Source organism: Talpa occidentalis, unplaced genomic scaffold, assembly GCF_014898055.3.
Source record: "Talpa occidentalis isolate TD23 unplaced genomic scaffold, MPIMG_talOcc4v2.1 talOcc4.2, whole genome shotgun sequence".
In the NCBI taxonomy this organism is placed as follows: domain Eukaryota; kingdom Metazoa; phylum Chordata; class Mammalia; order Eulipotyphla; family Talpidae; genus Talpa; species Talpa occidentalis.
In genome coordinates this window covers 16,779,400-16,792,051 of record NW_023602073.1, presented here as the reverse complement: position 1 = coordinate 16,792,051, position 12,652 = coordinate 16,779,400, and the positions used below count along the sequence as shown (strand labels likewise).

The 12,652-nt window shown below is 46.4% G+C and overlaps 1 protein-coding gene across 1 annotated transcript in view; it reads right to left on the bottom strand.

The window, feature by feature from the left end:
- Nucleotides 1–12,652, bottom strand: part of LOC119251746 (golgin subfamily A member 6-like protein 6) — a 51,625-nt gene that overhangs the window by 18,293 nt on the left and 20,680 nt on the right. The window contains exons 10-13 of the mRNA XM_054698394.1: nucleotides 11,960–12,043; nucleotides 8,999–9,094; nucleotides 4,862–4,957; nucleotides 2,663–2,758 (exon numbers count right to left, since the gene is read on the bottom strand). Of these exons, the coding sequence (XP_054554369.1) occupies nucleotides 2,663–2,758; nucleotides 4,862–4,957; nucleotides 8,999–9,094; nucleotides 11,960–12,043 (372 nt within the window). The remainder of the gene's footprint in view (nucleotides 1–2,662; nucleotides 2,759–4,861; nucleotides 4,958–8,998; nucleotides 9,095–11,959; nucleotides 12,044–12,652) is intronic.

Genomic DNA, 12,652 nt, shown 5'->3' with positions numbered 1-12,652 from the left:
CAGACCTCTCCTGCCGCCCGCTGCTCCCCTCAGCAGTGTCCTTCGGTCCTTCTGCCTGCTCTGCTCCCCGCTCTGGCTCTGGTGAATTCTCTCACCCTCTGGCGCTTCTGACTGTACCTAGTGCTTGTATAAATAAATAAATAAATAAATAAATAAATAAATCTTTAAAAAAAAAAAATGTGGGGCGTATTTCCATAACTGGATTCTACAGCAGGGGGTCATCACAGCAGGAGTGAAAAGGAGGAGACTCTTACCATACTATCTAAGTCCATATGGACCGTGAAATTGTATTTTGGGGAAACGTCTGAGAGATGTGGGGTCAGCCCAAACCACAGGCCAAGAAGGGATGGCATGACTGTCAGCTGCCTCTGACTATGAAAAACCAGCCACAGGTTAAGAACACAATTTCTAAAGAAGCCCAGAAGTGAGGCAAGCCTTGGGTGACCCTAAAAGTGGCAGTCAAAAAAAAAATTATCCTCTTGTTGAATCAGGGGCCACTTACTCTGCTTTGCTCTGTTTTCTTTGCACTGGCCTACTGATGATTAGGCTGAGCCAGGACACCTTAACACTTCTAGCAAGATGAAAAACAAGCTAAAGTTATTAAATGTATCTGTATTACAGATGGCCTTACAGGAGGGGCAAGAGCCTAGCTGGCTTCAATCAATCTATGCCTCTAAAGGAAACCAACTTCGTCCTGGTTGCTCTTCTTTCTGGTTTCCTCACTAATTTTCTTTATGATTTTCTTTTTTTTTTAAACTTTTTTTTTTAAAGATTTATTTATTTATACAAGTACTGGGTACAGTCAGAAGCGTAGGAGCGTGAGGGGAGCAGTGGGAGGCAGGAGAGGTCTGTCGCGCCACGTGGGACCCTTGCCCAGCGGTTGGGGTTTGAACCAGTGCTGCAGAGGTTGCGGGCAGCTCCGCAACCCAGCGCTCAACCGCTGCACCACCAGGGGAGGCCCATTTTATGATTTTCTTGTTTGGGCTTTGCATCCTCAACACCCTCGTCAGAATCATCTCCTGTCGCCTCAAAGCGGGAGACAAAAGATGGTCCAACAGATGGAGCCTTGATAGGATGCTTCCACTGTCCTTCCTACCAAGGCCCAGAGATCACCACCCTGCAGTGGAACCACATCACCCATTTTCAGTAGGAAGCAGTTATTGGTCAGATTGATGACCTTTATCCTAACAGCAGTGAGGGGCTCCACCAGTAGAAGGGATAGAGAGTCCCAGGGCAAGTCAATTAATTAGGCAGCTTCAGGAACAGTGCAGGCAGGGACCTCAGGAGAGTTAAAGAGGCTTCTGAGATGAGGACAATAAATTCTAAGTGCTAACCCACACATACACCAGAGGGGAGATCAGAAAGTCCAGGAGGACAAAACAAAAACAGTACACTGGGCAGTGCCTGGTGACTGACTGTAGTTTCTCTCACATACACTGGAACCCTAAAAAATACTGTCTTCAAAGGCTGCACCCTGAGATCTGAGTGCCACAGATACGATGGAATAAAAATTTAAAAAAGGGGAAATGAAGTGGACAATGTCAGGCTGATTGTGGATGAGCTGAAGTTGGGACAGAGCCTGTAGACTGAGAATTTCAGGGAACAACAGATAAGCGCCCTCCAGGCCACACGCACCCTGAGTCACGCATCCCCAACTGCTGTGTCCCTTGCTTTACTCAATAAATACTCTGTAACCTAGTTGCTGAGGCTCAGATTGTGGAGAGAGATCTCCTCTGGGCTGCAGGTGTGAAGCCGCCAGCGCAAATGAAGAGCTTCCCTTTGCTCCTGCTCCCTCATGACAATCTGCCAGAACAGTCACCCTTAAAGACAGGAAACTCTGCTGTGTTACAGCATGGATGAGCCGGGGAGAGACTATGCTCAGAGACCAAAAGACTATATTTTCATGACGGGGACCAGGTGACAGGAGGGACACGGGGACACTGTTTACTGGGGAGAGGTTCAGGTTGGGAGGAGGAACCCGTTGTGCAGTGGAGAGTGGAGATGGGGGCTGCACAGTGTGATGCTGATGCAGTGCGTAAGATGTGTAAGATGGAGCACTAGCTGCCAACTGAGGGATGACCTCAATCTTTCATCAAGGCTGGGTTCTCTTCCCAGGAAAGGGGCAGCTATGGAAAGTCTCAGAGACCCCAGGTGCGCATGAGCTGTAGCAGCTCTAGCCTCATCGCCAGCCTAATGAGTGGCAGGGACATAAGCTCACCTGGAGGGCACCTGGTCTCACTGATGATAAGTAATGGTTTGTGTAACATGGGGGAGGCAGCTTGGGGGGGCAAATGTAAACCCTTTACGGTGGTGGAAGTGTCAAAGTGCCATGTTTGAGGTTTTCAAATCATCAAATTATTTAACATTTCAGTTCTTTAATCTGGGGTATTTATAATGTGAAACCAAGTCTAGGATGCTCAGAGCAAAAAGATAAAAATTCTGTCCCTACGTTCTGAGCTGCTGGGCATCCTAACCAATCACTATTATAAGGGTGAAAAGATACAGAGAAATTCTCATAGACACTAGAGTAATAAAAATAAAGCATGTTGCTTTTTTGGTTGTCATCTATTTCTCATGTGCTGATGAGAATAAAGCATCACGTTTATGATTTCCCCAACCAGGCCCTCTCTGTATGTTCTTGGATGGAAAAAACTCAACTTACGTCCTGTTCTCTTCTTTGTTCTCTTGACTTCAACTTCTCACTCTTAGACTGCTCTGACAGTTCTCTCACTTTTGTCACAGCCTCCTGGATTTTTTCCTGATCAAATTTGGATGAAGAAAGAAAGTGTAGTTAAGATGACAGATTCATCAGGTTCTTGAGAGGAATCCCTGCCTTCCAAGAGACTAGAATCACATGAAAAATATTTAAATCCTTACCCTTACAGTATAAGCACCCCAGGACTATGTGTGGTGTTATAGTTGACCCCGTATTCCCAGAGCACTTGGCAGGATTACTGTCATCATGTCTGCTGTAGAACTGCAGGTTGCAGAAGGGTTAGCTAATCTACCCAAGGGTTATAACTATCAGCTTCTTGAACCTCATGTGCTGACCCTCAGGCAGAGCTATACGGGTCTCTACAGCCTCACCAGGAAACACTGCACACAGAACAAGCAGTACCCACTAAAAGGAATCTTTCTCCACCTTGTATATGTGGAAAGTTGTCTGTGTCCATCCAGACTCTCTTTCAGGAAGCTCCCCAGATTCAATCCAAAATGGTGGAAATACCCACTAAAGGAACTCCAGGCAATCTTCTTTTGCTGAATGGTTTAGCCTCACAGACTACAGAGAAGAAATAAAATCTGGTGGTCTCTGAGTCTGTTTTGGCAATCTGTCACATGGTGTTGCACATCGCGGATTCTCTAATGTTACACACATGTGAAGATAAAAGAAAGCTGGTGCATATTTCGACCACTGTATTTACATCAGAGGGTCAAACACTAGGTAAACCCAGGGTTTATTGGAGATGCAGTCGCAAAAGGTCACCATTAGCCCCATCTACTCATTCTCATTATCGGCATCATCTTCATATTGTGGTGCCGACTCTATATGCACATATAGTTCATCCTTCTGACACAAAGTTCAATCACTGAACAACGTCACTTTGTTCCTTCTCCCACCTGGAACCCACCAGTCACAGGGATATGTAAATCCTCTTTTCTGAGAGAGTGTGTGAAGGGAAGGATTTGGATGAACATCACCAACAGGCTGGTTGGTGTCTCCCCTGGACTCAGAGGGGAGATCTGGGTCCCAGAATCTGATTCATAGTTACCAGCAATAAGCATCACCCAGCCAGAGCATTTAGCATTTGTGAGTTTATGACCAGCAGAAAGCAAACCCATCTGGTGGGACACTCTTTAATTTGGAAGATACAGAATTGAATTTTCCATTGCTACCCTATCAGTTCACGGAATGTGGCAGTGACTGAGACACTGATGTCAAGGTCACTGACCTGGTTGAACTGGGATGTTTGTGCAGGACAAGAAGAGAGCAGCGGAACTCTAGCATTCATGTGGTTTCCCTTCATGTTTGTAACAATGGAGGTTCTCCCCGCTATCCAAGACCCTAACATGAGGGATGTGTGACTGTCCTTTGAGTGTGAACTTAAACACGCACACACAAGAGATTACTGCAGAGGCTGGAGCATACCCCTGAGAGAGGCAGGATGACTAAATAGTCTGGAGCACTAACTGCCAACTGAGTGTGAACTTAAACACGCACACACAAGAGATTAGTGCAGAGGCTGGAACATACCCCTGAGAGAGGCAGGATGACTAAATAGTCTGGAGCACTAACTGCCAACTGGGTTCTCTTCCCAGGAGAGGGGCAACTATGGAAAATCTCAGATGCCCCCAGTGTGCATGAGCTGCAGCAGCTCTGTCTTCATCGCCAGCCTCATGAGTTGCAGAAACATGAGCTCACCTGGAGGGACTCTGTACTCACTGCTAGTAAGGAATAGTGTGTGGAACAAGGGGTAGGCAGTATGGAGGGCAAATGCAAAGCCTGTATGGTGGTGAATGTGTCAAAAGTGCCATGTTTGAGGTCTTCTAGTCATAAAGTTAGTTAACACTTCAGATCTTTAATCTGAGGTATTTATAATGTGAAATCCAGTCTAGGAAGTTCTATGTAAGAAAGACCAGAATTCTGTCTCTACAGGCTGAGCTGGTGGGTATTCAAACCGAACACTATTAGGCAGAAAAGATACAGACAAATTCTCATAGACACTAGGGACATAAAAATAACACAAGTTTCTTTGGCTGTCATCTATTTCTCATGAGCTGGTGACAATAAACCATCAGGTTTATACTCTGCCCAGCCCCATCCACTGCATTGTTCTAGGATGGGCAAGACTCAACTTCTTACCTCCTGTTCTCCTGTTTTTTCTCTTGACTTCAAATTCTGACTCTCAGTCGGGTCCAAGAGTTCTATCAGTTTCTTCACAGCATCCTGGAATTTTTTCTGATCAAAATTGAGTGAAGAATAAAGCACAGTTAAGATGACAGATTCATCAGGCTCCTGAGAGGAATCCCTGCTTTCAAGAGACTATAATCACATGAAATATCATTGAATCCTTAAACTTTCATATAATCAGCCTGAGGACTGTGTGCAGTTGTACAGTTGCAGTTATACATTTATACAGGTTAATCCCAGAGCACTTGGCAGCATTGCTGCCATCACGTCTGCTGTAGAATATGAGGCTGGAAAGGGGTAACTAAACTGCCCAAGGGCTATGACTACCGGCTTCTTGAGCCTCATGTGCTGACCCTCAGGCAGAGCTATACAGACTTTATAGCCTCGCCAGGAAACGCTGCACACAGAACTAGACAGTAACCATCTAAAAGAAGCCTTTGTATAGAAAGCTCTCCTGTCCATCAGGAATCTCTTCCAGGAAGCTCCTCAGTTTCACTCCCAAATTGTTGGGCTCGAAACCCACTGAGGAACTCTAGGGCATTTTCTTTTGCTGATTTGTTTAGCTTCCAGGACTGCAGCACAAATAAAATCTGGTGGTCTCTGTGCCTGTTTTGGGAATCTGTCACATGACGACGCACATGGCGGTTTCTCTAATGTTGCACAAATGTGAAGATAAAAAAGGCTGGCATGTGGGCCTCCCCGGTGGCGCAGCGGTTGGGCGCTGGGTTGCAAAGCTGCCCACGGCCTCTGTGGCACCAGTTCGATCTCCGGCTGCTCCCCAGCCACCGGAGGAGGGTCCCGCATGGCGCGCAGACCTCTCCTGCCGCCCGCTGCTCCCCTCAGCAGTGTACTTCGGTCCTTCTGCCTGTTCTGCTCATTCCTTACTGGCTCTGGTGAATTCTCTCACCCTCCCGTGCTTCTGACTGTACCCAGTGCTTGTATAAATAAATAAATCTTTAAAAAAAAAAAAAAAGGCTGGCATGCATTTCGACAACTGTGTTCTACAGCAGGGGCCATCACAGTGGGAGTGAATAGGGACGAGACTCTCACCACCTTATGAGTGTCCATATGGATCATGGAATAGTATGTTGGGGAAATGTCTGAGAGCCAGGGGTCAGCCCAAACTAGGGCCAAGATGGGAGGACAGGCATGGCCGTCAGCAGCCTCTGACTATGAAGAACAAGGTACAGGAGAAGAAGACATTTTTAAAGAAGCACAGAGGTGAGACAAGCCTCGGGTGACTTGATATTGGCAGACAAAAATAAATGACGATCTTGGTGAATGAGGAGCCAGTTACTCTGCCTTGCTCCATTTTCCTTAGACTGGCCTACTGATGACTAGCCTGAGCCAGGACACTTTAACACTTCTAGTGAGATAAAAAAAACTTAGAGTTATTAAAAAAAAAAAAAACAAAACAAAAACTATAGCATAGATGGCCTTACAAGCGGGAAAAGAGCCTAGTTGGCTATAATCAATCTTGGCCTGTCTAAGAAGCTAACATTTGTCCCAGTTGCTCTTCTTTCTGGTTCCCTCACTATTTTTTTATGATTTTCTAGTTTGGGCCTCACATCCTCAACACCGTTGTCAGAATCATCTCCTGTCCCCACAAAGCCAGCAGACGTCAGATGGTCCTTCAGATGGAGCCTGATAGGACACCTCCACCGTCCTTCTTCCCAGGGCCCTTAGATCGCAGCCCCACAGTGGAGCCCTGACTGCTCACCCACGTCACCCATTTTCAGCAGGAGGCAGTGACTGGTCAGGTCTACACCCTCTGTTCTAACAGCAGTGAGGGGCTCCATCCGTAGAGGGGGTACCGAGTCCTAGGCAAGTTAGGGTTAGGTAGGCAGCTTCAGGGACAGTGCAGGCAGGGACTTCAGGAGAGTTAAAGCTTCTGAGACAAGGACAGTGAATTCTAAGTGCTAACCCACACATACACCAGAGGGGAGGTCAGAAAGGCCAGGAGGATGAAACAAAAAGCAGTACACTGGGAAGTGGCTGGTTACTGACTGTAGTTTGTCTCACACAAACTAGAACCCTAAAATAAACTGTCTTCGAAGCTGCACCAGATATTTGAACACCATAGATATGATGGAATAAAAACTAAAAAGTGGGAAATGAATTGGAAAATGTCAGGCTGACTGTGGATGAGCTGAAATCGGGACACAGCTTGTAGACTGAGAAGGTCACACGCGCCCTGACTCACGCATCCCCAGCTGCTGTGTCCCTTGCTTTACTCAATAAATACTCTGTAATCTAGTTGCTCGGGCTCAGATTGTGGAGAGAGATCTCCTCTGGGCTGCAGGTGTGAAGCCGCCAGCGCAAATAAAGAGCTTCCCTTTGCTCCTGCTCCCTCATGACAATCTGCCAGAACAGTCACCCTTAAAGACAGGAAACTCTGCTGTGTTACAGCATGGATGAGCCAGGGAGACACTATGGTCAGAGACCAAAGAATAATATTTTCATAACCTAGTCAGCTTTAAAAACAGAACGTGGGATGGGGGACCAGGTGGCAGGAGGGACATGGGACACTGTTATCTGGGGAGAATTTCAGATTGGGAAGAGGAACCCGTTGTGCAGATGGAGAGTGGAGATGGGGGCTCCACAGTGTGACCCTGATGCCAGTAAAGACAATGTGTAAGTTGGGGAGCAGGTACATTTGTGATTTGTTTTTTTTAACACTCTCCCCTGTGCCCCCATCACACACACAGAAAAGTCTGTTCAGTGACGAAGACACTCTTCACAGGAGTCCTTTGACTTGGAGGAATGTCTGAAGCTTCCTGCTGCTGAATCAATGGGGAGGCTGTCATCATTCTCTTTATTGGCATCATCTTCACACTGTGGTGCCGCCATCTCCACTCTCCATCTGCACAACTTGTTCATCCTTCCAGTATCAAACCCCACACACTAAACACCATCAACTTTGTTCCTTCTTCCAGCTGGTATCCAGAAAGCACAGGGTTATGTAAATCTCCAATCCTGAGGGAGTTTGTGAAGGAAATAATTTTGATGGAATCACCAAGCAAGGCTGGTAGGTGACTCCCATGTAGTCAGAGGGAAGGTTTGGATCCAGGATGTGATCATAGTTACCAGCAATAAGCTTCCACCCAGCCAGAGTCCATTTATCATCCGTGAGTTTAGACCAGCAGAAAGCAAACCACCCATCTGGTGGGACTCCCTTTAATTTGGCAGATACAGAACTGCAGTATCCATTGCTAGACTATCAACTCATGCAGTATGGCCGTGACTGAGATATTGTGGTCAAGGTCACTGATCCAGTTGAATTGGGACGTTTGTGCAGGACGAGGAAAGAGCAGCTTTAACTCTGGCATTGATGTGTTTTCCCTTCATGTTTGTAACAATGGAGGTTCTTCCCACTACCCAAGATCTGAATATGAGGAAAGAGTGACTCAGCTTTCAGTATCAACTTTAGCATCACACACCAGGGATTAGTGCAGAGGCTGGAAGACACCCCTGAGAGAGGCAGGATGACTAAATAGTCTGGAGCACTAACTGCCAACTGAGGGATGACCTCAATCTTTCATGAAAGGCTGGGTTCTCTTCCCAGGACAGGGGCAGCGATGGAACGTCTTAGACACCCCCAGTCCGTATGAGCTGCAGCAGCTCTGGCCTCATCAACAGCCTTATAAGCAGCAGGGACATGAGCTGACCTGGAAGGATGTATTTCTCACTGCTAGCAAAGAATGGTTTGCAGAACATGGGGCAAATGCAAACCCTTTACGGTGGTGAATATGTCAAAATGCCATGTTTTATGTTTTAAAGTCAAGTTAATTAACATTTCAGTTCTTGAAACTGAGGTATTTATAATGTGAAACCCGGTTTCGGATGTTCTATGCAAGAAAGATCAAAATTCTGTGTCTACAGGCAGAGATGCTGGGCATCCTAACCAATCACTATAATAAGGTTGAAAAGATTCAGAGATATTCTCATAGACATTAGAGACATAAAAATAAAGCATGTTGCTTCTTATGCTGTCATCTATTTCTCATGGGCTAGTGAGAATAAAGCATTAAGTATATGTTCTCCCCAACCACGCCTCTGTATGCTCTAGGATGGAAAAGATCAACTTACCCTCCGTTCTCGTCTTTGATCTCTTGACTTCAACTTCTGATTCTCACACTGGTCCACCAGTTCTCTCACTTCTGCCACAGCCTCCTGGATGTTTTCCTGATCAAAATTGGGTAAAGAGAGAAAGTGTAGTTAAGATAACAGATTCATCAGATTTTTTTTAAAGATTTATTTTTTATCTATATAAGCACTGGGTACAGTTAGAAGCACAGAGGGTGAGAGAATTCACCAGAGCCAGAGCGGGGAGCTGAACAGATTGAGGATTGAGGTACACTGCCTAGGGGAGCAGCAGGTGCGGCAAGAGAGGTCTGCCCACCATGTGGGATCCTTGTTGGTGGCCGGGGATCGAACTGGCGCTGCAGAGAGTGCGGACAGGCTCAGTGCTCAACTGCTGCGCCACCGGGGAGGCCCTCATCAGATTTTTTAATGGAATCCCTGCCTTCCAAGACACTAGAATGTAATGAAAAATCTTTGAATCCTTACGCTTTCAGTATAAGGGCTCTGAGAACTGTGTGCAGTGGTACAGGTGATCCCTTAGTCCCAAAGCACTTGACCATCATGTCTGCTGTAGAATCAGAGGCTGGAGAAGGGTTAAGTAACCTACAGAAGGGCTATGACTACCGGCTTCTTGAACGTCATGTGCTGACTTACACGGATCTCTACAGCCTCGCCAGGAAATGGTGCATGCAGAAGAAGACAGTAACCATCTGAAAAAAGACATTCTCCACCTCTTATATGTGGAAAGTTGTCTGTGTTCATCAGGACTCTCTTCCAGGAAGCTCCTTGGATTCTCTCCCTAATTGATGGGAACTAAACCCACAAAAGGAACTCCAAGGAGTCTTCTTTTGCTGATTCAATTAGCCTCAGAGACTACAGAAGAAATAAAATCTGGTGGTATCTGTGCCTGGTTTGGGAATCTTGTCACACGGCCTTGCATATCACAGTTTCTCCAATGTTACATACACGTGAAGATTCAAAAAAGGCTATTGTGGGGCCTCCCCTGGTGACACAGGCGGTTGAGTGTCGCGCTGTGAAGCTGTCCGCAGCCTCTGAAGCACCGGTTGGATCCAGGCCGACCAGCGAGGGCCCCACATGGGCAGAAGACCTCTCATGTCTTGCCTACTGCTCCCCTCAGCAGTGTATTTCATCAGTCTGCCTGTTAGGTTCCCCGCTTTGTCTCCAGTGAATTCTCTCACCCTCCCGTGCATCTCGCCTATACCCAGGCTCTTATATAAACAAATAAATATATCTTTAAAAAAAAAGGCTGGTGCATATTTTGACAACTGTATTTACAGCAGAGGGTCAAACACTAGGTAAAACCAGATGTTATTGGAGATGAAGTCGCAAAAGGGTACCCTTCGCCCCATCTACTCGTTCTCTTTATCGGCATCCTCTTCATTTGTGGTGCCGCCATTACCCCCTCCATCTGCATAAATAGTTCATCCTTCAAACATGAAATTCAACCCACTGAAGAAAATCACTTTCTTCCTTCTCTCACCTGGTCCCCACCAGTTAGGGGGATGTGTATATCTCCATTTCTGAGGGAGTTGTGAAGGGAAGGCTTTTGAGGAACATCACCAACAAGTCTGGCAGGTGACTCCCCTGTACTCAGAGGGGAGGTCTGGGTCCCAGAACCTGATCTTAGTTACCAGCAATAAGCATCCACCCAGGCTGAGTGATTTAGCATCTGTAAGGTTACAACCAGCAGATGGGAAAACACCCATCTGGTGGGACACCCTTTAATTTGGCAGATACAGAACTGCATTTTCCATGGCTACACTATCAGCTCATGCAGTGTGGCAGTGATCGAGTTACTGTGGTCAAGGTCACTGATCAGGATGAACTGGAACGTTTGTGGAGGAGGAGAGAACAGCTCCAACTCTGGCACTGAGGTGGTTTCCTTTCATGTCTATAACAATGGAGGTTCTCCCCGCTACCCAAGACCCTAACATTAGGGACGTGTGACTGTCCTTTGAGTGTGAACTTTGACATCCACACACAAGGGATTAGTGCAGAGGTTGGAAGACACCCCTGAGGGAGGCAGGATGACTAAATAGTCTGGGGCACTAACTGCCAACTGAGGGGTGACCTCAATCTTTCATTAAAGGCTGGGTTCTCTTCCCAGGAGAGGGGCAGCTATGGGAAGTCTCAGACACCCTCAGTGCGCAGGAGCTGCAGCAGCTCTGTCCTCATCGCCAGCCTCATGAGCTGCAGGGACATGAGCTCACCTGGAGGGACCCTGTCCTCACTGCTCGCAAAAAATGGTTTGTGGAACATGGGGGAGGCATTCTGGGGGGCAAATGCAAACCCTTTATGGTGGTGAATGTGCCAAAGTGATATGTTTGAGGTTTCCAAGTCATAAAGTTAGTTAATATTTTAGTTCTTTAATCTGAGGTATTTATAACGTGAAACCCAGTCTAGGACGTTCTATGCAAGAAAGATCAAAATTCTGTCTCTATGGGCTGAGGGGCTGGGCATCCTAACCAATCACTATTAGAAGGCTGAAAAGATAGAGTGAAACTCTCATAGACACTAGGGACGTAAAAATAAAGCATATTTCTTTGTGTGTCATCTATTTCTCATGAGCTGGTGACAATAAACCATCAGGTTTATACTCTGCCCAGCCCGGCCCACTGCGTTGTTCTAGAATGGGCAAGACTCAACTTCTTCTTTAAAAAAAAAAAAAAAAAAAAAAGATTTATTTATTTAATTATATAAGCACTGGGTACAGTGAAGCATGGGAGGGTGAGAGAATTCACCAGAGCCAGAGCAGGGAGCAGGGCAGGCAGACTGATGAAATACACTGCTAAGGGGCGCACTGGGCATGGCCGGAGAGGTCTGCACGCCGTGTGGAACCCTTGCCTGTGGCTGGGGATCGAACTGGTGCTGCGGAGGCTGAGGGCAGCTTTGCAACCCAGCGCTCAACCACTGTGCCCTGGGGAGGCCCAAGACTCAACTTCTTACCTCCTGTTCTCTTGACTTCAACTTCTGACTCTCAGTCGGGGCTAAGACTTTTATCAGTTTCTTCACAGCATCCCGGAATTTTTTCTGATCAAAATTGAGTGAAAAAATAAAGTGTAGTTAAGATGACAGATTCATTAGGTTCCTGAGAGGAATCCCTGCTTTTAAGACATAGAATGACATGAAATATCTTTGAATCCTTACACTTTCAGTATAAGCACCTCGAGGACTGTGTACAGCTGACCTCTTATTCCCAGAGCACTTGGCAAGATGGTTGCTCTAGAATCGGAGGCTGGGGAAGCATTAACTGACCTACCCAAGGGCTATGACTACCGGATTCTTGACCCTCAGGCAGAATTATGTGGACCTCTACAGCCTCACCAGGAAACGCTGCATGCAGAAGACAGTAACCATCTAAAAGAAGCCTTTCTCCACCTCCTATATATCAAAAACTCTCTTGTCCATCAGGAATTTCCTCCAGGAAGCTCCACAATTTTACTCCCAAATTGTTGGGCTCCAAACACACATGAAGGAACTCCAGGGAATTTTCTTTTGCTGACTTGTTTAGCTTCCCAGACTGCAGGAGAAATAAAATCTGGTGGTCTCTGTGCCTGTTTTGGGAATCTGCCACATGACCTTGCACATTATAATTTCTCTAATGTTACACACGTGAAGATAAGAAAGGCTGGCATGTAT